The 27,943-nt window shown below is 40.1% G+C and overlaps 1 protein-coding gene across 1 annotated transcript in view; it reads left to right on the plus strand.

The window, feature by feature from the left end:
• Positions 1–27,716, plus strand: part of LOC126457088 (gastrula zinc finger protein XlCGF49.1-like) — an 82,850-nt gene extending 55,134 nt beyond the window's left edge. The window contains exon 3 of the mRNA XM_050093113.1: positions 26,124–27,716. Within this exon, the coding sequence (XP_049949070.1) occupies positions 26,124–26,922 (799 nt within the window). The 3' untranslated portion in view covers positions 26,923–27,716. The remainder of the gene's footprint in view (positions 1–26,123) is intronic.
• Positions 27,717–27,943: the final 227 nt, after the last annotated feature.

Consider the following 27,943-nt stretch of genomic DNA (forward strand, 5'->3'; position numbering starts at 1 on the left):
TAAATGCTCCGTTCGTAAAGCTTCTCGGACCTGTAAACTGCGATCCCTATAACTTTTTGCCTGTTCCGGCGCGTCTTGCACTATTCGTATTGTGGCTTCATTGCATATCTTTTCTGCCACTAATTGTATGGAAGTTAAATCACATTCTTCCTCTCTTGTATTCAGTACACTAATGATACACTTCCCTTGTACGTTTCGTGCTATCGCTTCTGGAACATAAATACCCTGTGTTCTCTCTTGTTTTGGTACAATAACCTCTTCGCCCTCTGAAGTAGCTTCGTGTCCCTTGACGCAAATTCTCATAACTTTCTCCTCCCTTGGTCCGATTGTTCCACTTCTGTCGCTACTTTCGCGTTCCTGGCTGTGAGTCATCCCGCCTGATGGCTGTCTCGGTCCGTTGCTTTCACCGACGATGCTCTGGTCCTTTAAATTTTTGTGGCGCGGCCTATAACATCGTTTCTTCCCACATTTTCCATTTGTCGGGTCCTTACCCTTCTGATGCGTATTTATCTCTCTCATGCTTTGTACTTCTCTTGTTTCCCTTGTTGCTTCCTCTTCGGGCACTGCTAATAATGGCGTTGTCCATCCATTTATTTCTAACTTTCTGTTTCTGTAATCAATGACTGCTCTTTGCTTTTGTAGAAAATCTCTGCCTACCAAGCCATTATACGGGACATCTGTTCACTTGCTTAACACGTGAAATGTGTGTTTCCCCAACACAGTTTCGCCTATTCTCAAAGTTAATATCACAGTACCCAGCGTACTTACTGTACCATTTGTTACCCCTTTTAACCTCCGCACTTGTGCTCTGTTAACTGGTAACCCTGGGATCATAGCTTCTCCCTTAATTAAAAACCGATTTCTTGGCAATGAGTCGTCATAACATCATTTTCTGCCTCGCAGTCTATCACCCTAACCTTGGGCCATTTGATGGTGGTAACACGAGACTGCTCCGTATCCCACCTCTTTAGTTTCCCGAAACCACTTTCTTCTTTCCTGAGGTTACTCCTACTTTTTCCCTACATTGGTATGCGGTATGCCCGTATTTATTACATATAAAACACTTGGGGGTTCGGCATTCCGTCTCCTTATGCCCACGTCTCTGACATTTCTCACAAATTATAATTTTACTACACATAGCTTCCGTATGCCCTGACTCATCACAATTATAACAAAAATTCTGGAACCTCCTAGCTTCCTCTGCCCTAGTGGGTGTCTTTACCCATCGTACTTTACTAATCATCTTTGGTTTCCTACATTCTCTAGCAATGTGGCCCTTTCTCCCACAATTATAGCATTTTTCTCCCCACTTATTTCTAATTTCCGTCTCTCTGCGAGCCCCTTTATGAAATTGTCCCTTTTCTTTCATCGATAGCAGTGCACTTTCCTCCTGCTGTGCTATTTCTACTGCATCCCCAAGACTTATTTCTTCCCCTCTGCTGCGCACAATCGTCTGTATTCTATCATTTACTAGCCCCTGAATAAAGCATGCACGACCTAGTGCGTAAACCAATTCTAATGCGCCTTTCGGCTGCGCCTTCTCTGTTACTCGTGTTACGGCAACTCTGAATGATCTGGGTAGCTCGTCTATTCTATTACCCGAAGATGCTACAGATTCTCCCGGATATTGCCTTGCTTGGAACATGCGACATGCATAGAAATCTATGGTTCTCTTATCCGAATAATTCTCTTCCAATATGCTTCGAACCTCCGGCCAATTATTTGTTCGATCCCCCACTAATAGCTTCGCCCTGGCCTCCCCTGTTATTTTGGACTTTACATATTGGGACAATAACTTCTCGTCCTCACTTTTAACAACATCGAATGCAGCATTCACATTCCCAATGAACTCTTGTAATTCCCTTCGGTTACCCTCGAAAACCTTAGGAACTAAAACTAACGCATCTTTCGTGCTTATGCCACTCTTATCAGTACTGGAGGAAGTCATTGTTTACAATTACAAAGGGCCTTACTACTACTTCGACGTGCTGTCTTGCCTGTGTCTGCTGCTTGATGTACTCGCTGGGCTGCTGGGCTCCTCTGGTCGCTGCCCACTGCTGCACTGCTCGTCCCGTCCGCTGGGCTCTGCTGGGCCTTCCTACTGCGGGCTCTGCTGCTCGATCTCTCGTTGGGCTGCTGGGCTCCTCTGGTCTGCTGAGTCTTGGGCACTGCTACTCGTATGGGCCTCTTCTTCTTGCGGTGATACTCGGTGGTACAACTGTCTGCTGCTACTTATCTTTCCACCACCATGGTATTATGGATCTACGCATATATGGCACCACCCCACATCTGACACCAAAAATTTATGTCGCGTCCCGGCACAGGTCCCGGATACCAATATAGAGTTGGTCAAGCCTGCGTGGCGCACTCGGGATGTTGACGACAATTATGGGTTTTCGGTTCCCTTTAACTAGTCTTTATTACGGAGGTGAGAGGGAGTAGAATCTCCTGGACTGTCGAAGGGCGTGTAGGAGGTGTAGATACCTTAGACAATACTCCCAATAGGTAGCGGATACAATGGGGGAATTGGCAGCACTGAAAACAGTAAGGTGAGATTTATCCTTTAACGTAATTTATTAAACTAATATCACAAAGAACATGTGAGGTGTCAGACCCCTCCCCTTACTCTGTACACTTCTATAGATTCAGCCAGAATCTCCACTTTACTCTTCGTTTAAATAAAGGACCCTGATCCTATCCACAGGAGACAAGCACCAGCCAGTGGCTTGTTCCTTCTATTGCTGAAACTAGCTGTAGAGGCTACTTGAGACAGAGACAAACTGTCCCTGTTCAAAACTATGCCACGGTAAAACTTCTACTTAACTGACAGTTGTAGTTGATTCCACCAGAGCATCACCGTCTTCTTGTAGTTGCAGTTACTACAACCTCATCAGCAGCGGATGCTACCTTCTCGATGCTGCCGGGCCTTGGGCGCTGCTTGTGCCCTCTTTGACTTCTGCGACGACTCTGCTTCGTGCTGCTCGTGGATGCCCTTAAATACCCATTGCGAAGGTCTGCCCTGCTCGGACGCAGCCCTCGCATCTGCTTTCTCTAACTTATTTTTCGGTCTTCCCGGACATTTCGTCGCTGTGGACCTACATTGGTTTCGATATGTCGGGCCGAATCCCGGACGGAAAGTTCCTTCTCACCCTCCAAGGTCCGAGAGACGCGCTGTTCATATCCTCGACGTGTTTACTAGCTCAGGCTATTTGTACTGTGTGACACTTTCCCTTCCGTGTCTGCGGTACTGCGCGGCGTCCGCGTAATAAATACTGGCTGAACCTTTACATTATGAGTAGGTATGTCATTTTGTTAATTAAATCCTCTGGGGACCTGACAATCCAAACTGATCTTCCCCGAGGTCAGCTTCTACTAGTTTTTCCATTCGTCTGTAAAGAATTCGCGTTAGTATTTTGCAGCTGTGACTTATTAAACTGATAGTTCGATTATTTTCACATCTGTCAACACCTGCTTTCTTTGGGATTGGAATTATTATATTCTTCTTGAGTCTGAGGGTATTTCACCTGTCTCATACATCTTGCTCACCAGATGGTAGAGTTTTGTCAGGACTGGCTCTGCCAAGGCCGTCAGTAATTCTAATGGAATGTTGTCTACTCCCGGGGCCTTGTTTCGACTCAGGTCTTTCAGTGCTCTGTCAAACTCTTCACGCTGTATCATATCTCCCATTTCATCTTCATCAACATCCTCTTCCATTTCCATAATATTGTCCTCAAGTACATTGCCCTTGTATGGATCCTCTATATACTCCTTCCATCTTTCTGCTTTCCCTTCTTTGCTTAGAACTGGTTTTCCATTTGAGCTTTTGATATTCATACAAGTGGTTCTCTTTTCTCCAAAGGTCTCTTTAATTTTCTTGTAGGCAGTATCTATCTTACCCCTAGTGAGATAAGCCTCTACATCCTTACATTTGTCCTCTAGCCATCTCTGCTTAGCCATTTTGCACTTCCTGTTGATATCATTTTTGAGACGTTTGTATTCCTTTTTCCTGCTTCATTTACTGCATTTTTATATTTTCTCCTTTCATTGATTAAATTCAATATTTCTTCTGTTACTCAAGGATTTCTACTGTTGTTGTATTAGATATATGAAAATAATACGGAATTGAAATACACTGATAGATCATAATTATGAACACACTGAAATTTTAATTAATGTTTCAAATAGAGGAATGTTCTATTGAAGAAAGTTAATTTAGGAGAGAAAAACTAAAAGATACACACTTGAGAACAATTGAACTACAATGAAACCCCCTTTTTACGTTTTGCAAGGGACTCTAAAATAATGATGTAGATTATGGGAAAGTCAAAATGACAGAAAATTACTTTTTAAACACACAGTTTAAAAAAACAAAACTTCAATAAGCTACATTATTAATTGTACTGATGTTGGCCATACATAAGTTACACATAGGGAACGATACGGGAGACCCGCACTGCTGTACTAGACAAGGTCCTAGTGGAGGTGGTTTACCATTGCCTTCCTCCAACCGTAATGGGGATGAGTGATGATGATTAAGACAACACACCACCACCCAGTCATCTCGAGCCTGGTCGAAATCCCTGACCCCGCCGGGTATCGAACCCGGGACCCCGTACTCAGGAAGTGAGAACACTACCGCGAGACCACGAGCTGCGGACTTGTGCATACATACATTCATATATATGACACTAAGCTGTAGACAAGAAGTATATCGAACTTCGCATAATAAAACTTACTACAGTGTACACTGAAAGTGATTTTTTTAATAAAAATATTTGAAATACTGGATAGCTGTTGGCAGAGGGTGATATTGGTGATTGCATAAGATTTACATAAGATGGCAGACTCAATGAGAATTTTGCATTCCACAAAGTTCTCATGACATAACCATCAAACGGGGTGATTTCGGATGGTTTTGTTGTTATTTTGATTTTAACTTTCGTATATATTCTTAGATTAAATGGATTGTTATGAAAGTGGTAGGATATATGTGTAATGAATAAAATATCCCAGAACCAGAAAGTGTATGTGTATGTATATTTATCTGAGGCAGTTAAATATAGTGTCCGAAGTCACCCCATGGATTGGTGACATTTTACACGTTTTAAGGCAGCCCTTTGTTACGAATAAGTGATATGGAATGATATAATGAATTTTATATATTACAGATAAGTTTTTATTTTGCAGGAATTTAAATAAACAGTCTCTTTGTTCACTTCTGCAAGTGCTCGTTTAATATTTTCGCTTAAGCGAATGGAAAGATCTTCTGACTGTCGTTTGAGGAATAGTTGCACCCATTCTTCTCCTGGCAAATTATTATGAAATTTCTTCTCTTTTCGGCCAGATTTATAAAGGTAGCCTTTAACTAAATATCTAATATCCAATTTAGTGAAGGGAAGTCCCCAATGTGCAACCCTCAAGATACCTTGCTTCAACATTTCTTCTTCTTCTTCTTCTTCTTTATTTAGCACTGGCTGTCCTCCCATTTTTTTCGAATGGGCTTCCTGCACTTTGTTTTGTAAGGTTGTTTTAGGTATACCATACAAACCACATGCTTTTCTGTATGATAATTTACCACTTTGAATATCATGAACAGCTTTATTTAAAAGTTCCGGGTCATAATTATACTGTACTGTAGCACTTCTCCTGCTCTTATACATTCTTGGCATTGTCCGAAATCACCCCACACAGTATACAGTTTTACAAAAACCGTCATTATTTTATAACCTTGCACGAGAAACTCGACAAACTTGTACAGAAATTGTCTCGATGCTGTTAGCTACCGAGCGCGTTGACAATTACGGTTACAATAACTTCCCACTCGGCGCAACAATAGAAAGTTTCCACTTTACAATAATGCATGGATTTTTAACACTGAGACTGTTTGTCAATTATTCACCTAGGGAAACAATTGACGCAAAATAAAAGCGATAAATGCAATCTTGCACTTAAAATAACCGGCGCCTGGACTTTAAAATAAGTAACTCTTTGTTTCTATGCAGTAGCAAGGAGCAAATAAGCCATACTGTCCGAATTTGTCCCAGTGTCCAAAATCACCCCGTTTGATGGTATATAGAAATGTGGTGGTGTAATGAATAAAGTATACTTCAGATGTAATATAGAGCAGAATGTAGAGATAGATTTTAGCTTTTCTGTCATGTCTGAGTCTAGCCAACTCTGGTATTTGGCATGTATTCCAAAAGAAGTGTCAAAAGTATGTGGCAATTATTATTGTATTTAAGTTTCATTCCTGCTCATTTTTCTCGCAGCTGTTAAAGCTGTATTAGTATATCCCAACCTAACCATCACCTTTGAAATTACTTCATATTCGCCACCCCCCCCTCCCCTCCCACCCCATACATCACCTGATAATGTTTCCCTGCCAAACAGAGTTATTGCATTTTGAAATAATACACCAACAGTCCCCATATAGTTCATACATTTGTCACAGGAAGCACCGCATCTATGATGGTTCGAAACTAGTTGTATTACAGGAAAGAGGTGCTATCATACCTCCTGTGTATTGTGCTTACTTTTCGTCCATTTAGACTAATACTGAAGTTTAGCCCCCAGCACTTCATTCAGTAATGTAATTGTGAACAGTACTACTCACAATATAGGGTGCCCCAGGAGGAATGGTCAGTATTCAGGGGTAGGACAGGAATGATCATTCGAAACAAAAAGGTCTAACTTACATAGGATCCAAACTGAATACCTGTGAGCACCTGTTCATCTTTGATACTGTGAAACACATCTCTTTTACTGAACATGTGCTCATAGCTCTTAAGGTATGCATTTAAGAGCCAATGTTTACTAGGCTTTTTTGCTTTGAATGATCATTCCTGTCAGATATCTGAATACTGACCATTCCTCCAGGGCACTCTGTATAGTTATCATTAGACTGGCAGTATTAGGAGACAAATCATTTGTGGCACAAACTGTTCAGACTTCCAGCAGCTTCTACTGCTTCAAAACTTGAGTATCTGGGGTACAAGGTTTAATGTTGTAAATACTACTTGAAAATAAATGCCTTGCTAATGTCTTTTTATGTCAATTACACTTTTTTTCCTCTCTGCATGAACATTATCTCATTAAATCAAAGTGATATGAAATTTATCATTATGAGGTCTTAAAAGCAGGTGTGAATTACAATTGTAAACATGGAAAATTTGAAAGGCTCAATCAAAAAATGTCAAATACTGTAGCAGGAAAACATTAATTATGAAAACATAAATGTGGGATTACACTGTAGACATATCTACCTATTAAGAACCATTTACACCAAAGCAAAAACAAGCGAACGCGCAACAGCTAACACACATTCACTCCAGTGTGAACACTGTGTGCATGGTGTTTGATCGTGCAAGGGTTGTATTTGCAGATGTTCGATTGTGATTTGCTCGTTGTCAGTTTATGGATGAAGTTCACGTCTTCGGCACCAGCTTCAATGATAAGACACTTGCTTTGCCACAGTGTACTGTTTTTTCGTGCAAACTGTGGTGGTATAGTATTTTGTGGAGATATTTCAGAGTGATGGAGTGGCTGGATGATATTGTTCTCCTTGTAACTGAAGAGTACTGATACCACAGGTGTTTATGGGATACTAAAGATCATCGCAACATTCTAAACAAGAAGAATGATGCCAGACAAGAAATTGCCAAAGGTCTCAAAATACCTGCAGGCGAAGTAAAGGAGGAGATGAACACTCTACTGTCCTCATTCTGGCGAGAGCGAGCAAAAGAATGCACAACCTCAGTGATGGGTGCAGTAGAGAAATATATATCTAAGTGGTTTTCTTTTAGACCAATGTCATTCCTCCTGGATAAATACGAAGTTAGGAGAATCAGGTAAAAAATGATAAGCATGTGTTAGTAGTAATTTTCTTTTATTCATGTTTTAGTTTAATGAGAGCAGTACAATCATTACGTAATCCGCTTAACAACAATTATATTGGTATGTATTTTTTTTTAAAGAAGTGGATGATACAGATCTCAGATGCAAGAAAGACCTGTCACTTGGTGTTCCTTGCTGCCAGCTACCCAGAACCACAGTTCCATCCTCAGTTGCTTCATCAATTGTCCCTGGCAGCATGTAAATATTCCTTGGGGTTTTGCTTCTTTACAAAAAAGTGTACAGATAAGTGCATGCATGCTTGCACAACTAGAACACTGTTTTCAATGTCCAATAACATTGACTTTGTCACCATCTGTAACACTGATGAAAGAATTCTAAATGTATTCTCTACCACCTTCCTTGCTCTGCACAGTCTGTAACTGAGCACACGTTCATCACTTCCTTGTGCATGTTGACTTGGATATGATTTTGACAAATGTTCATGGAGAGCAAATGCTTGGTCACCGATGAATACATAAGGTATGCTCTTGCTCCTTTCTGCAAGTGGTGCCTCCTCTGGAATAACAAGGCTGTTATTTTCCATTTGATTCCAGAAGAAAGTGTTTTTCAGCACCCTACCATTTGAAATATGTCCTTATGAACCAACATTTGTATATATAAAGTAGTAACCAGTGTCAGCTACTCCTAAAATCACAATGCTGAAATATCCTTCATAATTATAAAAATCTGTTCAGCTTTCTGCAGGTGTAATTATCTCTCAATGCTTCCCATCAATAGCTCCAAGCAGTATGGGAAGTTCCATTGGTACTCAAAGCCCTGTGTGATTTCTAATTACTCATTTTCATGCTGAGGAAGCTGAAACAAAAAGATAAATACAATATATTAATGCTGCTGCCAATAAAATAATAAATACATAAAATCTGAAACAAGCTGTATGAAAGCAATAAACTAATTAATGTTTGGGTTACGCCAATCCAAAGAATGTTACTATTATGTTATGTCTTTGTGTGATTATGTGCTGCCATATTGCCAGTAAATTAGTTACTGCATAACTTTTGTTGCAACCTATACCTAAAGTGACTGCATTGAAGCAAGAAATTAACTGATGTCAGGGTTGCACCAATTGGAAGAACATAATGTCTTATTATGATAATGTGGAAAATGCTTATTGTACCATTACAGGTAACAAATCTTGCCATAAAATAATTTACAAAATGAAACAGTATCGTTATCTTTTAGGAACTCAGTCAGACAGAAGAGGATGTGATGTAAGACACTACAGCACCAGAAGTTGAAGTTGTAGAACATGAAAGCTTAATGGAGGTGATGTTTGTCCCTCCATAAGAAAAAAAGGCAGTATGCCTAAAGTAGACAGCGAATTTAGTGATGCACTTGAAATTATTAAGGTGTTAAGTGATAATTTTTAAAGGAAGTAAGCAATCCAGAGAAAAAGTCCCCATCAGATTGCTTTGGGGAGTATGTTGCCTCCAAACTAAAAAGTTGCTATGTTTATGTACAAAACATTGTACAGCACAAAATGCATGAGTTACTTTTCCAGGCAGTCATGGGTAATTTCAACCCTGCACAGGAAGTATTGCCAGTTGACATTGTCTATACATCATCCTCCAGCACATCAACACAAACACACCATAGTGAATATGTGATGTATAAATTTTGTATTTAAATCATATTTCATTTTATCTCTTAGTTGTAATATGTGTAAGAGAAATAAACACCATTAAAATAAACCAAAACAAATAATGTTGATTAACATAAAATAGAAATACACAAAAGACCTCATCATTTATGTGACTTACATTCAAGGTATCTTTGTTAATGTCACAGTTTACCAACTGTTTTACTACATTTAAAAACAGAAACAGAAGTAGCGGAACTTTTTTGCACTTTAATAATGTGTGTTTTATTTTATTAACTGCAGATATGAAATAGCCTATAAGACTGGTCTGTTCTATATTTTTATGCTGCATTATTCATTTTCATTTACTCTTATCTTATAGCCATTTACCTTTATAAAATCCTCTAGTGTTTGGCATATGACACTGCATACTTCAGGAATTATTTGGAAAACAGATGCTGTTTGTATACGAAATAGATATTTGAAGCTAGCATAACAGTCGCTTACTAAGAAGCGCAGTGTTAGTGCTGGCCCATATTTTGCTGATATGATTAATCAATAATTTGTGTCTTGCTTTGAAATTTTTGGTTCAGTTGCTGTTAGAAGAAGGTGAAAATCATCCATTGACATACACGTGAAGTTCACGAATAAACCAATTCATTGCTTTAGCTACAAATCACTGATCAGAGCTGAACCACCACTACTTAATGCTGGCGCAAAAATTCAGATACCCAAATTTTTCTCTGTCTGCACCGTTTGGCTTTCATGACCAACAGCATGTCGCTATACAAAATAAACCAAGTTGTGTGTTTCTGTTCTCCATCAGGTTGTACTAAATACTGATGTTAACATGAAATAGATATAGTGCCAGAAAAACAAATCGCATCACGTGCTTTTGCTTTCTTTCGTACCGGTGTAAATGCATATTCGTAATTACAAGACAATGCACCTTGCTAGTGAATGTGCGTTCACCTGTGCACGGTCGTGTTTGGTTTGGTGTTTGGTGACTGCTTCCTATAACTCTGTTACCACTGTCTGAGCATCCCACAAGCTAACAGCTAAAGATTGCAGCAGTCTTGCTACTGCCATTCTCCTATCCAGAGCATCTACTTGAGCACTTAGAACTACTAGATTCTGGCTCACAGTACTTACTGTTGCTTTGACCAAGTACATTACCTCCATTGCTAAGCTTTGTTTATGCCCTTGTGTTGTTCAAAGCCCTTTGTTTCAAACAGGTGCCATTTCATGGTGGCTTTATTTCTCATTCACTCTCTCTGTTGTCCCATTTAGCTCTCAGATGTCACTGACATCCACAGTCCTGAAAATCATTTTCAATAGCCTACCCCCTGCATTTAACATTGCTTATATTGCAGCACCATGTGCGTGGCACTATTTCCACTATCTGCCGCATATTTCATTGCAGTTGTTTGTACGAATGGTGCAACTTACCATAGTTGCTCCTCATTTCCTTCAGCATGCATTTTCCTTCCAGCTTCCACCATAACTCCATGGACACATCTTCTAAGCATCTCACTTCATTACGAATTTCCCAAGCGTTCAGGATCAGCTTCAGTGTCCAAATATGGCTTGTGAGTATTATATTCTCTTGCCTTGTGAAAAGCTCTTCATCTTGCAATTATAGTACACACAGAACATCCACTACACTATGCTGACACTGTGAGCACTGCCAAGATAAGGGCTCCCCTCATCTTTACTTTGACCTGCAGCAACCTGGGAATGGGGATCTCTCATCACTCCCAAGGCTCCATTGAAAGGTCTGGCATCAAGTAGACACAGAAGTAGAATACCCAACCCTAAAACACCTATCTTAGACAAAAGTGAACATATAACACTACATCTAACATGAACAAAACTCCTTTCTCCTACCCTCGCCTTCAACTGGTACACTACTCTCTTATGCATCTAAATAATGTGTCACCCAACTTTCAACTGTACACATTCTAACACAAAACATAAACTGTTCTCTCCTCATTCCTTCAACTTAATCCATATAAAGAATCCCCTGTACGTGCTGTGCAAGGTTTTGCGCACTTCCCCTTCTTCCTACCACCCATAGCTTTACCCTCAGTGGATGACGACACTTACATCAATGCATCTGGAGCACCTTGAAATGGCTCTTGACATTCTGGTGTTTGCTACTTGAAAGCACTTCCAAATTTCTCTGACCGTTTAAGCAAAATCATTCATGGAATCACCATCCTTGCCAGCTCTTATCCTAATTTAGTCAAATGGTGGCGGCATTTGCCTCCTGTAAACTAGCTCATACAGTGATGGTCCTGTAACAGAATGGACTTCTGAATTACATCCACTTACAACAAAAAATAAATACACATCTCAACATATTTCCGATTGTATTGTACTCTCTCCAACCTACTGTTAGCCTGAGGGTGTAGTAGACTGGTCCTTAACTTCTTAACCTTTAGCAAACTACGCAACTACTTCAACAAATCTGACAAAGTTTGTCCTTTGATTGGTAATCATAGCTCTGACTCTCCAAATTTGAGCATCCAGCTGTTGACCAATGCATGCACTACCAATGCTGCCTGTTGCTTAGGAACTGCAATTATTTCCAAATATGGAGAAAAATGATCAAAATAGTCAGCACAAATCAATTCCCATCCGGAGTCTGGTTAAATGGCCTGAGCACGTCCAACCCAATCATTTTAAATAGTTCCTTCACTTCTAGTAACCTCTACAAAGGTATTAATGTATGACTCATATCAGTCAGTTACGTGCATTGTACATAACCCCTTATGTATTGATCCACTTAATCTTCCCTTGACTACCAGTAGTAGCATTCCACTACTTGCTTCTTTATTATTCTACAACCCCCCGTGTCCTGACAATATGTGGTCATGCACCTCTTGCAGCACTTCCTGTTGTAGCTCAGCTAGCACTACTACCCATGGACCCAACCTCATTGTCTTACACAACAGTTTGTCACACACAGGGAATTGTGGCTGCAACACACACTGTTTATGTTCTGCGCCAGCCCATTGTGCAAGGTCATTATGCTCTGTTTGTATCAGTGCTACTTTTTGGCTTAAACTATCCGTGTTTTCTTTGTTTCTTATTGGGCTTATGTATGACTTCATACTCAAACTCGCTTAACCTCAGTAATCATCTAGTCAGTCTACTAGAAATGACCATAAGCCCCAACAACCATTTAAGAGCTGCATGATCAGTTACCCCTTTATAAACTGCTTCCCATACAAATAATATCAGAAATGTGGGATTCCATACATCACACTATGCGTCTCTTTTTCATTTGCGGAGTGTTTATCCTCTGATCTTTTCAACTGCCTGGAGGCATATTATACCGGTTGTTCCTCTCCGTTTAGTACTTGACTGAGAATACACCCTGTAGATTGACTGGTAGCGTTGGTTGACAAGATAAACGTTCTCTCAAAGACTGTAAAAATTAGTTCTGAACTCAGTGTCAGTTCTCTCTGTAACTCTTTGAACACATCTTGGCTTTCTTTCGTCCATTTAAATTTTACAATTTTTTTTAAAGGTCATGTAAGTGATTTTGCTACATCTGCACACTCTTTTACGAATTTTCTATAATAATTCCCTAACCCTTATAGCAAAGATTGCAACTCCTTTGCATTACCCCAAATCTAAAATTCTTTTACTCCCTGTATCAAACTCAGATCTGTCTGAACCCTTTCATTGTGTACCCGACATACATAATTTTTTCCAATGCAAAGTGACATTTTTACGTGCTTAATGTTAAATTCAATGCTCATAATCTTGTAAAAACTTCTCACAAACATTGTGTATGTTCTGCCATAACCTTCACAAAAACAATTATATCATCTAAGTATTCCCTGCACTGTTGAGGTCTCAGTACCCTCAACACTGCATCGAGCAAATGCAGAAACATTGACGGAGCATTCTTTAACCCAAATGGCATCATGTGATACTGAAAGTGGCCCCATGGGACAGAGAATGCTGTTTTAGGATGATCATCTGGGAATACATCTATATCAGAGTACTCACTCCTCAGATCTAAGGTAGAGAAGTACCTGCACTGCCCTCATTGTCAGTAGTTTCAGTGATGTTTGAGATTGGATATGCATTAGTTACAGTTTTTCTGTTAAGATTTATGTAGTTACAGCAGAATCTATATGTTTTAGTCCCATATGGTGACAGCTTTGGTGCTATCATCAAGGCTACATTCTATGGAATAGTGCTTTCCTCTGTTACCCTACCAACCAGCTGTTAATCAATGAATTCTCTTATTATTGGTTGTAAATATTGTGGTTCTGTCAAGGTCTACGATGGATTGGCAACTCAGTTCCTTAGGGATATGATGCAGTGTTATAGTGTAGAGGCTCTTGAGAAAAAAAAAAAAAAAAAAACAATAATTTCTACATTTCCATCTAAGATGCTCCAACTTCTTTTCTCAATGCAGTCTTATCAGTGGTTTGCAAACATTGCTGGTGCACACTGATTGAGTCCCAACTCACATCATCTGAGACTTACAAATTAGCTAACAATATTCTGTGATGAACTCTGCTCCATTAATGCCAAAATTATCTAAATTCATTAGCACTACTTTCCCATCCAACTCCTCTCATATACTTACACTGCTTCTCTTTCAAAGCAACGTGATGTGTCATCACCTACTTCTGCTCGTGTGCTTAAAACTCTGTGTCTGAACGTGAAAGTACATCACTGCTGAACCAAAAGACTCCACTATCTCAAACTCCACATAAATTTTAGCGTGAAGGGTTTAATTGCTTGTGAGCTATTAGGTCCATACTTGCTACAGACAAATGTGCCCCTGTGACCAGTAGAGACCTTTCTGCATTTCACTATTTGCACTTTACTACATTCCACTTCTGCATCTGTATCAGTTGCATCAAAATTTATCAGGAACACTGTGTGGTGGACCTAGGGTTCCCTTTTGCATGAAACACCATGCTTATTTTTCCCGTTTCCCTTCACCATTTCTACAATCATGTTGATGGTGTCAAACCACACCACATTTTCCACACATCTGTAACACCTCGTGTTAGTGGAGAATATTCCTCTCTCATCCTGCATTCCTATAACTATATCATTTTCTTCAAACACTGTGGCTAATTTGACCATGGAGTATAAACCTTGAGGGCACCCATTCTCACCCTTCATGACATATCCGGTGGCAAACCCCATAAAAATGCATCCAGTGTTCTCTGTTCTGCACTGTAGAGTATGACTCTATTTGCATCATCACTCTCTCCTAATTCATATGTCAGCACATTCACTTTCCATACTCTGTCTCTCAAATTCTGTATCAACTCAGTTTTCTCCTTTGACAAGCATCCCAAGTGCTTCTGAAAAAAACTGTTACGTTTTACTTCTTGTTCCTTTGTAGCAGGCCATTTTTTCAATTCATCGAATGTCTATTTACTCCTTAGCCCCAACAAAGGGGATTCCCCTAACAACCATAACTTCATCAGCTGTAATAACAGCAGCTCATCCAAAAAAAGACAGAAGGGTGTGATCAAGCTGGCTGTAGCTGGATCTAATAAAGGAGTAGATTGCTTAGCTAATTCCATCTCTTCCACCCTACTTGCAAGCCTATTATGCAAGATGCATTATTTGCTCTGAATTGCAGCATTTAATTAACCAATGGTTGAACTGCCTCCCACTAGTGATATAATGCATTTGAGACTCTGCCATTGTGGAACCTTAATCTCCAATCATTTTAAGGAACACAAAATATATTCACAACAGGCCTTATGACACAACACCACTTACATTTTATCATCTATCTTCTCTGTCCACTGACTAACCCGATGCCCATACTAATGTCAATTAACATAAACTACTGGTACTAACTCTGTACTAGGTGCACATTGTCCTGGCAACTTACACTAACCATATCTCACAGGTCGTAAATAGTGCTCCTTTGCATTACCATGCAATTGCGGAATATCAGCCAGTTCTCCTGGCTTTCCAAACATAACGCTAAAATCCCTGTGCAATACTCACCTAGGCTCTATGCCATCTGCACATAAAACAGGGGAAACAACCACAAAAATCAATAGTCTGCTCAGTTACAACACTGGCTGACAAAATTGCGTTCTGCGGTTGTGAAGTCTGTGGCTCCAGCTGCCAGGTGAGGTCCACTGATACCAAAGTACTTAAGGCATAGTAACTCATGGTGAGTGAGGCCTCTATGGTGTAGAGGTGGTGGAGTGTGGGTTGTACAGATGGTGGTGCAGACCAGGGTTGGCTAGGAAAACTTTTATTTAATCTTGAGCTACAATGTTGAAGTGCTGAGATGCAGCCAGACACTCTCTCTGCAGGTGCATGGTTTACCGGTGGTGCCATTGACGCTGGAAGGTCACAGCAGTGAGATAGGTTTTTGAAGTCAGCGTCCTCTTTTTGCTGATACTGTTTAACCAGTCATGCCTGTGTTAGCACTATGTGACCCCAAGTGAGCAATGCCAGTGACTTGAACGTCTGACGAATTCTTGTAGGAGTTCATCACTAATGGGTTAGAAGCTCATCACAGTGTAGATGTATGGTGGCAATACTGCCCTGGCCGCTAACTGCTGCGCTCCAAGGCAGGAGTTTGGTTGCTACCATGTAGCTTGAGGATGGCTTATATACCATGTTGTCCTAAGTCCACAGGTTTGGACTCACAATCATAAAGAGGGGTGGGCTATAATGTGATGGGGACTTGCGTGGACCCGACATTGTGAAGGGCATTGCCAGACTGCACATAACCATGCTAGAATCAGGGGGTATTTATAGTGATTGATAGCACTGTTGTGCCAATACATTGGTTCCAGGCACATACAGATCAACATCTTCATGGCTCAGTGGTTTGGAAATACTTCACAGGCCAGTTCCTAGTTGCATAGCCTTTCTGCATTCATTGTGTGGCGTCTACCTTCTTGCCTCACGTATGGCTACAATGCAAAGCTGCTTTTCACCCAGTAACACCCAGAATTAGTGACAGCATTACATTTGCTTTTGGCGCTCAGGATGGCATGAACTATATGGTTAGGAAGTGCATTGAGATTAGAAGTATCATCTGTGCAGAGTATTTTTGAGGCGAAGAAAACAGAAGGGTGCTTGTGGGGTGTGTGGAGAACTGTGGGTAAGATGGGCCTCAGCAGCTACATAGGTCTAATGCTGGCAATCAGCCAGCTGATTAACATCACGGAAAGGGGGCTGAAATTCAGAAAAGGGATAGTATGGTGTTTATTGTGAAAAGTAATTTACCTATTTCATGAAATGTAGCAGCTCAGTTACCTGCCAGCTCACCTCAATCAGTGTGTTGTAACCAGAAAAGCAAGAAAGTCTAAAGGGTTTTGGTTAAATTGAAGTGGCACACAACTGAGGCTACACTTTAAGCCCAAAGAGGTTCAGTGAGGTTATTGTCAGCACTTGAGCTGATGAGTGTAGAATATCTGTCTGGTTTTCCTCTAACCATGATTCAGTTGTCCTTCCTTTTTGTACTGAAGATCATTCCCATAGCTACAGATATGGTCCAGTTCCACACTATTGCTATACTATGGGAAGTAAGTAATTGGGTAAAATTTACATAAAACATCTGAGTTATTTGTACCTTTGACTAAAACCATCTGTAGGTGCCACACTACATTGCTAAGTTTCATTGCTGACGAAACACAGTTTACCAGACATTAACTAATTCACAGAAGTTCATTGGAATGCGGATTAATGTGCTAATGACTGCAGTGATTGGACCACTATAGAAACTGATGTGCTTCAATTGAAGTGGTCATTGTCATGTAGGGATCAAACTGAGTGAAAATTAAGCTTGGTCACCTCATACTAAATTGCTTTGTCAGTGACCTCCGAAACTGAGCTGCTGCGGAAGTCCTTTTCAGTAGCTTGATGCTTTTTTCCCCTGTATGTTTGAGTACCTCTATCAGCTAATTTTTAAAGCCTAACAGTGTGGTACTCGAGTGTAATGAGCTTAGTGTTTCCACTTCACAGTAATTTTACCAGCATTGTATATGGACAACATATGGCTCCTGTGAAATCTTTTTGGTGCAATGCAGTGTGGGCACCTTCAATGATACTGCATTTTAGCATCTTCAAATCTCTCTCCATTGATTCATTCTAATAAAAACTGTTTTTTTATGATTTAGACACATGGCATATGCAGATATATATACAAAATGTACAACATTACAGGACCAGTTGATACGTAGTTTACTTCACATTTAATCAATAAGAAACAAAGTATCGAATTGGGAAATTCCACTACTTTGAGTAACAAATCATATTGTATCTATACATGTAACAACCAACACGCCACAGGGCCCAGTAGTAGGACCACTGTTAATCTTGTTAGGTATAAATGGGTATAAATCTATCATTACCTAAGAAAATGTCTTACTATTTTGTTAAAGTCAGAGTGTGACTTAGACTGCAACAGTGAAACTTCAGGAAATGGCAGTGTGTAAAAATTAAACGTTTAATGTTTATAGGTTTTCATATTGTTCACACCTGGAATTGGGAATTACATGTTATAGACATCTGCAATTTTTGATCTCCCTCTAGCTGGTGATCATTTAGAAGTCAAAATTTACAACTGCATACTTTGTTCAGATTTATTTATTGTGCTTTGGAGTAAAGCTCTGTTGTTATTCTACTATTCAGACATAATACCTTTTGTACATAATTTACAGCAGGGGTTACTTTAAGTGAATACATCCTCAAGTAGGGTGTAAACAGGTTTCTGAACAACAAGGTACAGTAAAGTAACTTCACATTTCATTTTTACCCTTGTGAAGTTCACCATAAACATTTGGTCAGAATTAGAAAACAGCAGTGATCATAAGGTAAACACCAATAATTAAAATTACATCCTCTAAGCACAAGATGGTGCAACTCTGCCAAATGCTTTTAATGTGTATGAAGTATAATTTAAATTAAATCAATGCCACCCATGTAGCAACAATTTTGCTGAAAAAGAAATAGTTTGGAAGCCAACTGACAGGTTTCTCATGTAATTTTTCCTCCTATCTATGTAATTATGTGGTTAATATAATGGAAGGAAACATTCCACGTGGGAAAAATTTATATATAAAAACAAAGATGAGGTGACTTACCGAACAAAAGCGCTGGCAGGTCGATAGACACACAAACAAACACAAACATACACACAAAATTCAAGCTTTCGCAACAAACTGTTGCCTCATCAGGAAAGAGGGAAGGAGAGGGGAAGACGAAAGGAAGTGGGTTTTAAGGGAGAGGGTAAGGAGTCATTCCAATCCCGGGAGCGGAAAGACTTACCTTAGGGGGAAAAAAGGACAGGTATACACTCGTACACACGCACATATCCATCCACACACACAGACACAAGCAGACATATTTAAAGACAAAGAGTTTGGGCAGAGATGTCAGTCGAGGCAGAAGTGTAGAGGCAAAGAAGTTGTTGAACGACAGGTGAGGTATGAGTGGCGGCAACTTGAAATTAGCGGAGATTGAGGCCTGGCGGATGACGAGAAGAGAGGATATACTGAAGGGCAAGTTCCCATCTCCGGAGTTCGGATAGGTTGGTGTTGGTGGGAAGTATCCAGATAACCCGGACGGTGTAACACTGTGCCAAGATGTGCTGGCTGTGCACCAAGGCATGTTTAGCCACAGGGTGATCCTCATTACCAACAAACACTGTCTGCCTGTGTCCATTCATGCGAATGGACAGTTTGTTGCTGGTCATTCCCACATAGAATGCATCACAGTGTAGGCAGGTCAGTTGGTAAATCACGTGGGTGCTTTCACAAGTGGCTCTGCCTCTGATCGTGTACACCTTCCGGGTTACAGGACTGGAGTAGGTGGTGGTGGGAGGGTGCATGGGACAGGTTTTGCATCGGGGGCGGTTACAAGGATAGGAGCCAGAGGGTAGGGAAGGTGGTTTGGGGATTTCATAGGGATGAACTAACAGGTTACGAAGGTTAGGTGGACGGCGGAAAGACACTCTTGGCGGAGTGGGGAGGATTTCATGAAGGATGGATCTCATTTCAGGGCAGGATTTGAGGAAGTCGTATCCCTGCTGGAGAGCCACATTCAGAGTCTAGTCCAGTCCCGGAAAGTACCCTGTCACAAGTGGGGCACTTTTGTGGTTCTTCTGTGGGGGATTCTGGATTTTGAAGCAAATAACCAGAGCCACTTCCTCGTCCCCTCAAACCCAGAATCCCCCACAGAAGAACCACAAAAGTGCCCCACTTGTGACAGGGTACTTTCCGGGACTGGACCAGACTCTGAATGTGGCTCTCCAGCAGGGATACGACTTCCTCAAATCCTGCCCTGAAATGAGATCCATCCTTCATGAAATCCTCCCCACTCCGCCAAGAGTGTCTTTCCGCCGTCCACCTAACCTTCGTAACCTGTTAGTTCATCCCTATGAAATCCCCAAACCACCTTCCCTACCCTCTGGCTCCTATCCTTGTAACCGCCCCCGATGCAAAACCTGTCCCATGCACCCTCCCACCACCACCTACTCCAGTCCTGTAACCCGGAAGGTGTACACGATCAGAGGCAGAGCCACTTGTGAAAGCACCCACGTGATTTACCAACTGACCTGCCTACACTGTGATGCATTCTATGTGGGAATGACCAGCAACAAACTGTCCATTCGCATGAATGGACACAGGCAGACAGTGTTTGTTGGTAATGAGGATCACCCTGTGGCTAAACATGCCTTGGTGCACAGCCAGCACATCTTGGCACAGTGTTACACCGTCCGGGTTATCTGGATACTTCCCACCAACACCAACCTATCCGAACTCCGGAGATGGGAACTTGCCCTTCAGTATATCCTCTCTTCTCGTCATCCGCCAGGCCTCAATCTCCGCTAATTTCAAGTTGCCGCCACTCATACCTCACCTGTCGTTCAACAACTTCTTTGCCTCTACACTTCTGCCTCGACTGACATCTCTGCCCAAACTCTTTGTCTTTAAATATGTCTGCTTGTGTCTGTGTGTGTGGATGGATATGTGCGTGTGTACGAGTGTATACCTGTCCTTTTTTCCCCCTAAGGTAAGTCTTTCCGCTCCCGATATTGGAATGACTCCTTACCCTCTCCCTTAAAACCCACTTCCTTTCGTCTTCCCCTCTCCTTCCCTCTTTCCTGATGAGGCAACAGTTTGTTGCGAAAGCTTGAATTTTGTGTGTATGTTTGTGTTTGTTTGTGTGTCTATCGACCTGCCAGCGCTTTTGTTCGGTAAGTCACCTCATCTTTGTTTTTATATATAATTATGTGATTATATATCTAAAAACAAAGATGATGTGACTTACCAAACGAAAGTGCTGGCAGGTCAATAGACACACAAACAAACACAAACATACACACAAAATTCAAGCTTTCGCAACCAACGGTTGCTTCATCAGGAAAGAATAGACACAGGCAGACAGTGCTTGTTGGTAATGAGGATCACCCTGTGGCTAAACATGCCTTGGTGCACGGCCAGCACATCTTGGCACAGTGTTACACCGTCCGGGTTATCTGGATACTTCCCACTAACACCAACCTGTCAGAACTCCGGAGATGGGAACTTGCCCTTCAGTATATCCTCTCTCCTCGTTATCCACCAGGCCTCAATCTCCACTAATTTCAATTTGCCACCGCTCATACCTCACCTGTCTTTCAACAACATCTTTGCCTCTGTAGTTCCGCCTTGACTGACATCTCTGCCCAAACTCTTTGCCTTTACAAATGTCTGCTTCTGTCTGTGTATGTGTGGATGGATATGTGTGTGTGTGCGAATGTATACCTGTCCACTCCCAGGATTGGAATGACTCCTTACCCTCTCCCTTAAAACCCACATCCTTTCGTCTTTCCCTCTCCTTCCCTCTTTCCTAATGAAGCAACCGTTGGTTGCGAAAGCTTGAATTTTGTGTGTATGTTTGTGTGTGTATCGACCTGCCAGCACTTTCGTTTGGTAAGTCACATCATCTTTGTTTTTAGATATATTTCTCCCAAGTGGAATGTTTCCCTCTATTATATTCATATCACTAATTATGTGGTTATGTAGTTCTCAATTCATTCGAGCAATCAATCATTCATAATAGGAAACACAGTCATAACCCAGTCACTCAAAATGATTCAGAAATTTTACTTGTTAGAATGAAATCAGGCGATGATTCTTCTCCTCTGCAGGCTCGTGCTTTGCTGCAGTCTGCTAATCTGTACAAATAAAATGCCTCGTATTTTTGGGAGTGTTGTATAATCCGCCAGGAAACCTCAGATCAAGCGGATATTTGGCTTTGATGAAGTTTAACCCCCCGAAGAAGTAATGGAGCTCTTGGATTATTAAATGCAGGTTCGTATCCAGTCTTTCGGAAGTTCTCTTCTGATTAACAACTACGCAATATATTGATGAATATATATATATATATATATATATATATATATATATATATATATATATATATATATATATATCTAAAAACAAAGATGATGTGACTTACCAAATGAAAGTGCTGGCAGGTCGACAGACACACAAACAAACACAAACATACACACAAAATTCAAGCTTTCGCAACAAACTGTTGCCTCATCAGGAAAGAGGGAAGGAGAGGGAAAAACGAAAGGATGTGGGTTTTAAGGGAGAGGGTAAGGAGTCATTCCAATCCCGGGAGCGGAAAGACTTACCTTAGGGGGAAAAAAGGACGGGTATACACTCGCACAAACACACATATCCATCCACACATATACAGACACAAGCAGACATATTTAAAGACAAAGAGTTTGGGCAGAGATGTCAGTCGAGGCAGAAGTGCAGAGGCAGCTGCCTCGACTGACATCTCTGCCCAAACTCTTTGTCTTTAAATATGTCTGCTTGTGTCTGTATATGTGTGGATGGATATGTGTGTTTGTGCGAGTGTATACCCGTCCTTTTTTCCCCCTAAGGTAAGTCTTTCCGCTCCCGGGATTGGAATGACTCCTTACCCTCTCCCTTAAAACCCACATCCTTTCGTCTTTCCCTCTCCTTCCCTCTTTCCTGATGAGGCAACAGTTTGTTGCGAAAGCTTGAATTTTGTGTGTATGTTTGTGTTTGTTTGTGTGTCTGTCGAACTGCCAGCACTTTCATTTGGTAAGTCACATCATCTTTGTTTTTAGATATATATTTCCTACGTGGAATGTTTCCCTCTATTATAACCATATACATATATATATATATATATATATATATATATATATATATATATATATATAATCTCAATATTCAGATAACAATTCTTCAAACAATGCTCAGGCTAATCGGCATGAAGACAATCTCGGAAGCTTTTTTCTAACAACCACCAGAGAGAGTACTACAAAGAATAATTATGCGCTCATGAAACTACTTTGCGCATGGATTCTGCGAGTATGAAGATAAAAAATTATTAAACGTTATTCAAGGGTAGAATTGTATTGGAGTAATTCATCGAATATAAAGAGATATTATACTCACCATCTCATCAGATCATTCCTCGAAGTGGTGTTAATCATTTTCACCCTGCATTCTTAAGTGATTGTATTTATATTTTCCCTTGAATGATGTTCCTCTTGACAATATGTTAGCAATTTACACTCATTCTAAGGTTACTGGTTTGATATTACCTGTGGCCTACACAAGGTTTTCACATCATGGTGATGCCAATTAAATCTAGTCAGACTTGACAGTGAGATAATTGTTTTACCAGTTCTGCCTCACTTCCTTTATGCAGAGTGCAGCAAATAACCTGAGATAGAAATAAGATTTTACTCACATCAGATTTTCAGATAAAGATGTATATTAGATTTTTAGTAAAGGCTTCCTAAAATCCTTCATTCAGTTTAACCATTACCAATTTGATTTCCACCTCCATTCTGATCCTGACATATTGCGAAAGGTTACTCAGCATTTAAGACACTGTGTGCGTATTCAGGAGGTGTGGGGCTCTAATTCTCATCTGGCTAATCATATTTACACTTTCCCCAATTTCTGTGAATTTTGTAAGGCTAATACTGGGATGGTTTGTGTGGGAAGGGCACAGCCAGTATCCTTCCTCATCTTTGTCCATTCTGAGCTTGTGCTCCATGTCTAATGATATCATCATTAGTAAGACATGCAATCCTTTTCTCCATTTTTTCTGTGACTGGACCCTGAGCACATACATTTCATTTGTTCTTACACCATCTTCATCCATTCCTGAATAATGGCTGTATTGAGAGATGCTATGTATAGGTTCCTAAGCTTTTTACTGGCTTTTTTTTATAATACTCTGAACATCATAGTCAAACATGTCAATCATGGAGGCCAGAACTCCACCAAACAAAACCACAGAGAGCGAGTTTCTATCAGATGCTATGTAGATGGATGAACAACATCCTGCTGGAAAATACTCTTCTTCAGGAGCTATTTTTTCACCACCACTTCCTCATAAACCTCTTGTGATAAGATTTTAAGGAATTAATGACATTACCTGCCAGTGGGCATTGATTTAAATCAATGGGAAAAGTTGAAAATTTGTGTGGGACAGGGATTCGGAACCGGGTCTCCTGCTTACTAAGCAGATGTCCTGACCATTGCACCGTCTGGACACAATGGTCATTATCACAACTGCACTGACAATCCTACTAGGCCTCCCATCAGACCCTAGTTATCAACTTATCCTCACACCATTGATGAAGTGCTCCATGCCCTTTGTCATCGTTACTTGTGGCATTTTGCCAGTATCCATAAGAGTTAAAGTGTGGTGTGCATCTGCATGGAAAAGATCAATGGGCATCCTTCCCTTAATTGTAATTAAGAAGAGGACAACCACTGATCACTCCATTGTGTATGTACACCATGTTCAACTTCTTATGGGAATTGGCAAAATACCGTGAGTATTGAGGATAATGGGAGGGGCACTATGTCAGTGGTGTGTGGATAAGCTGAGAATTTGCATCTGATGGGAGGCATGCTAGGATAGTACTTCTTGTTGTGATGACTGCTTTGTCTGGATGGCACAGTTATCAGCGCATTTACCTAGTAAGCAGGAGACTCAGGTTCGAATCCTGCTCCAGCACAAATTTTCAACTTTTTCCTTTGTTTTAATTCAATGCCCTTTGGCAGGTAATGTCATTAATTCTTTTTTTTTCTTTTTTTTCTTGATTGATATTGGCTGCAGGATCAAAATGGTGTCTGTTCTCTGAAATAGCACACACCATATATGCTCTTATGATAAAACTGACTCTGTCTAGAAATAAAAAGTAGGGCAACATGATGCTGCCACTTGAAGTGGTGCCAAGCTCATGGGCACAACTGGGAAATTTAGTTGTGGTTACAACAGGAATGTCCTTATGATTGTAGGTTAACCAGTGGTTGCTCTTACAATTCACTTGAGCTTGCCTAGTGAATGCCTTCTAACCTGCCTGATTCTTTGTTGTCCATGAGAAGGTTTTGTATTTTGATTCTTTTTTCCTTGCAGCCTCATGCCAAAATAAATTATTTGTGATTGAAAGATGAAAAATTGTTATGATTTGGTAAAATCTTGATTTTCCATAACTGAATTGGTTTGTTATTTAAAGTGGTGGTGTAACACTGTAAGTACTTTCTGTAATCACAATTCCTTGGCCAAGCTCTGGATTTTGCAAGTGTTTGTATAATCATTACTTGCTTCTAACCGTTTAACTGATGAATTTAAGTAACCATGCCAAAAACATTCATGCAGACGTAAAAGTCATCTCTAAATTAAATTCTCACTTTAGCTGCTGCACACTATGTAATATGTTCTTTACCTGCTTTTATTTCATATACTTTTTGTGTCAGAAACTAACAACTAATTGTAAACTTTCAATAGTGAATTGTAATTGTTATCCCATTAATCAATAACTGAGGGTTTTTTTCATTTCTGCAATAATAGTGTAGATTGTTCTCTGCAGTATGGATGTAATATATGTAAAGATAGTGTGTAGTACTTATTCACCAAATGGTAGTCTTGTGAAGAAATGAACTTTGCAAACAAAGCGCTTACATTTTATTTCTCATGGTTTCCAATGTTTGGTCTGTGATTAAGTCATATAATGTTTGTATATGTATATTACTTTTTCTTGTGTCAGATTCATATGTCTTTAAAGAATTAATATAATATGTTGTTATTTTAATGGAAAGAGTCAAGTTCTAAGGTTATGTAACGCAGTACTAGATTTCCATAAAAATATTTAGATTGTTAGTCAGGTGTGACACTCTTGCTGTCACGAGGATCCATAGTTTCTTAGTGGATGCTCTCACTGAGCTCAGGTAGTGTAGGAAGTTACTTTTGCAGACTGTGTAGCCAATAACGGAACATATGGATGACTCTTTCCTAAGCCTTGCGGCTTTCTGACTGGAATTTGCCCATTCATAGTGAATTTTTGTATTGGATTCAATACAGTCTAATAAAATCTAGCAAGTATGTACACTGATGAGGCATTGGACACTCATTTCCTTCCCCACCCTTCTCCAAATCTGAGCTAATTCTCAATTTCTCATGACCTCCACATTAACTGTATGTTAGGCACTAATGATCTTTGTTCCTTTTTTATTTTTCAATTAACTTTGTTAGTTTTACCTTGTACAGTATTTAATATTTTATTTATACTACAGTAATGACAATTATTCTGATATATTTCTCTTTATTTCAGCAGCAGGAGTCAACAAGCCAACAATACAAGCAATGATGACAGTCATATTACAAGTGCTTTCGAAGATCAAGCAGAGCTTTCCAGCAGCAGCCAACAACATTTTGTGCAGAATGTATCAGGTGCAGACAAGGCTAGAAATTCTGTAGATCATGTTTTCAGAGAGAATGATACTATCAACATTTACAATGTGTATGAGAGGACATTCAAGAATAAGGACAGTCTGAAGGTACATCCACTTTTTCGCAGTGGTGACAACTACTACAGCTGTACCTTCTGTTGCAAGACATTCACCAAGAGTTATAGCTTAAAGGAGCATTTGCGTGTGCACACTGGTGAACGCCCATTCAGCTGCACTGAATGTAGCAAAACATTCAAATCAGCCACTGCTCTGAAGTACCATATGGGGCTACACACAGGAGAACGTCCATTCATCTGCTCTGTTTGTAGCAAAGCGTTCATACAGAGTGGTCACTTAAAGGTGCATTTGCGTAGACATACAGGTGAACAGCCCTTTAGTTGTACTGTGTGCTGCAAGAGATTCGTAACTACCACTCTCCTAAAGCAGCACTTGCCTTTACACTCAAGTGAACGCCCTTTCAAATGCACAGAGTGCAGCAAGAAGTTTAAATGGAAAGACAGCCTGACAAAGCATTTACGTGTCCACACGGGTGAGCGCCCCTACTGCTGCACTGTGTGTAGCAAGACATTCCAAGATAGTAGTAATCTAAAAAGGCATTTGCTTGTCCACTGTGTGAATGCTCCTTCAGTTGCAAGATCTGTAGTAAGATATTTGCAATGAACAGTAAGGAATACAGACGTGAATGCTTCTAGTTTGAAAACTTAGAGGATACTGCATATTTTGAAATGCTGTTGGCTGCGTAGTGTCACACAGCAGTTACCTGATGGGAACTCTGTTAGTGGCACATTTTTAAACGTGTCACGAATATTTAAAAACGTTTGCAAACAATATGAAGAACCATATATCTGCAGAATTGCTTTTGTGTTGTTGTCATATAAAAATTATGTAGTTAGACAACTGCAAGCCTTTGTTGTACAGCAGATTGCGTTATTTCTGGTGAATTGTACAGCTGACTGTTTTGTAACTGTGTGAATGGCAGATAAAAATTACTACCTGTTTGACTGCTGGAAGAACTTCTATGTCATTAAAAATACTTTAAAATAAGAGTATGAAACGGGTATACCTTGTTTGTGTGCAATGCATTATTTCATCTGTTCAGCCATAAAAAATATGACAACTGAAATAGTTCTAACTAGACCCACAAGACCTACATCACACAGATTGGGAAATGATGGATACAGGACAGAGGTGGAAGACAACAAGATAACACTGCTACCTGAGCTGTATGTTTTCAGTTACTTTCAGTGGTTATTGTCATATGAATCTGGAATAGCAAAGCTGAAATAAAATTAGAAACTCATTCTAAATATGTCATAAGCTAATAAGCCATTTGTGTGTCTGTGTGTTGAATGAACCATAGTGTTTCATAGTAAGTACTTAGCATTAGTAGCAGCCCTAGTAGAAATGCAAATTGTGTTCTTGGTTTGGGTCTGTGAAGTGACAGTAGACACAAGTCTTTGCAGCAAATGTGATCAGAATTATTACTTCAATTTTGGTTATAAAACATTCTTACACCTTTCTTGAATTAACCATTTTATTCACCTGCATGTATAGTCTATTGATCAGAAGTCTGAGGTGAAGGGAGAATATTTTTCAGTTCTCTATGTGATGATCATTGTATGGGGCACATTGAAAGTGTAGTGTTTGTTGTCTCTACTTAAGAATATTACAGCACAGTATA

Source organism: Schistocerca serialis, chromosome 2, assembly GCF_023864345.2.
Source record: "Schistocerca serialis cubense isolate TAMUIC-IGC-003099 chromosome 2, iqSchSeri2.2, whole genome shotgun sequence".
Lineage (NCBI taxonomy): Eukaryota > Metazoa > Arthropoda > Insecta > Orthoptera > Acrididae > Schistocerca > Schistocerca serialis.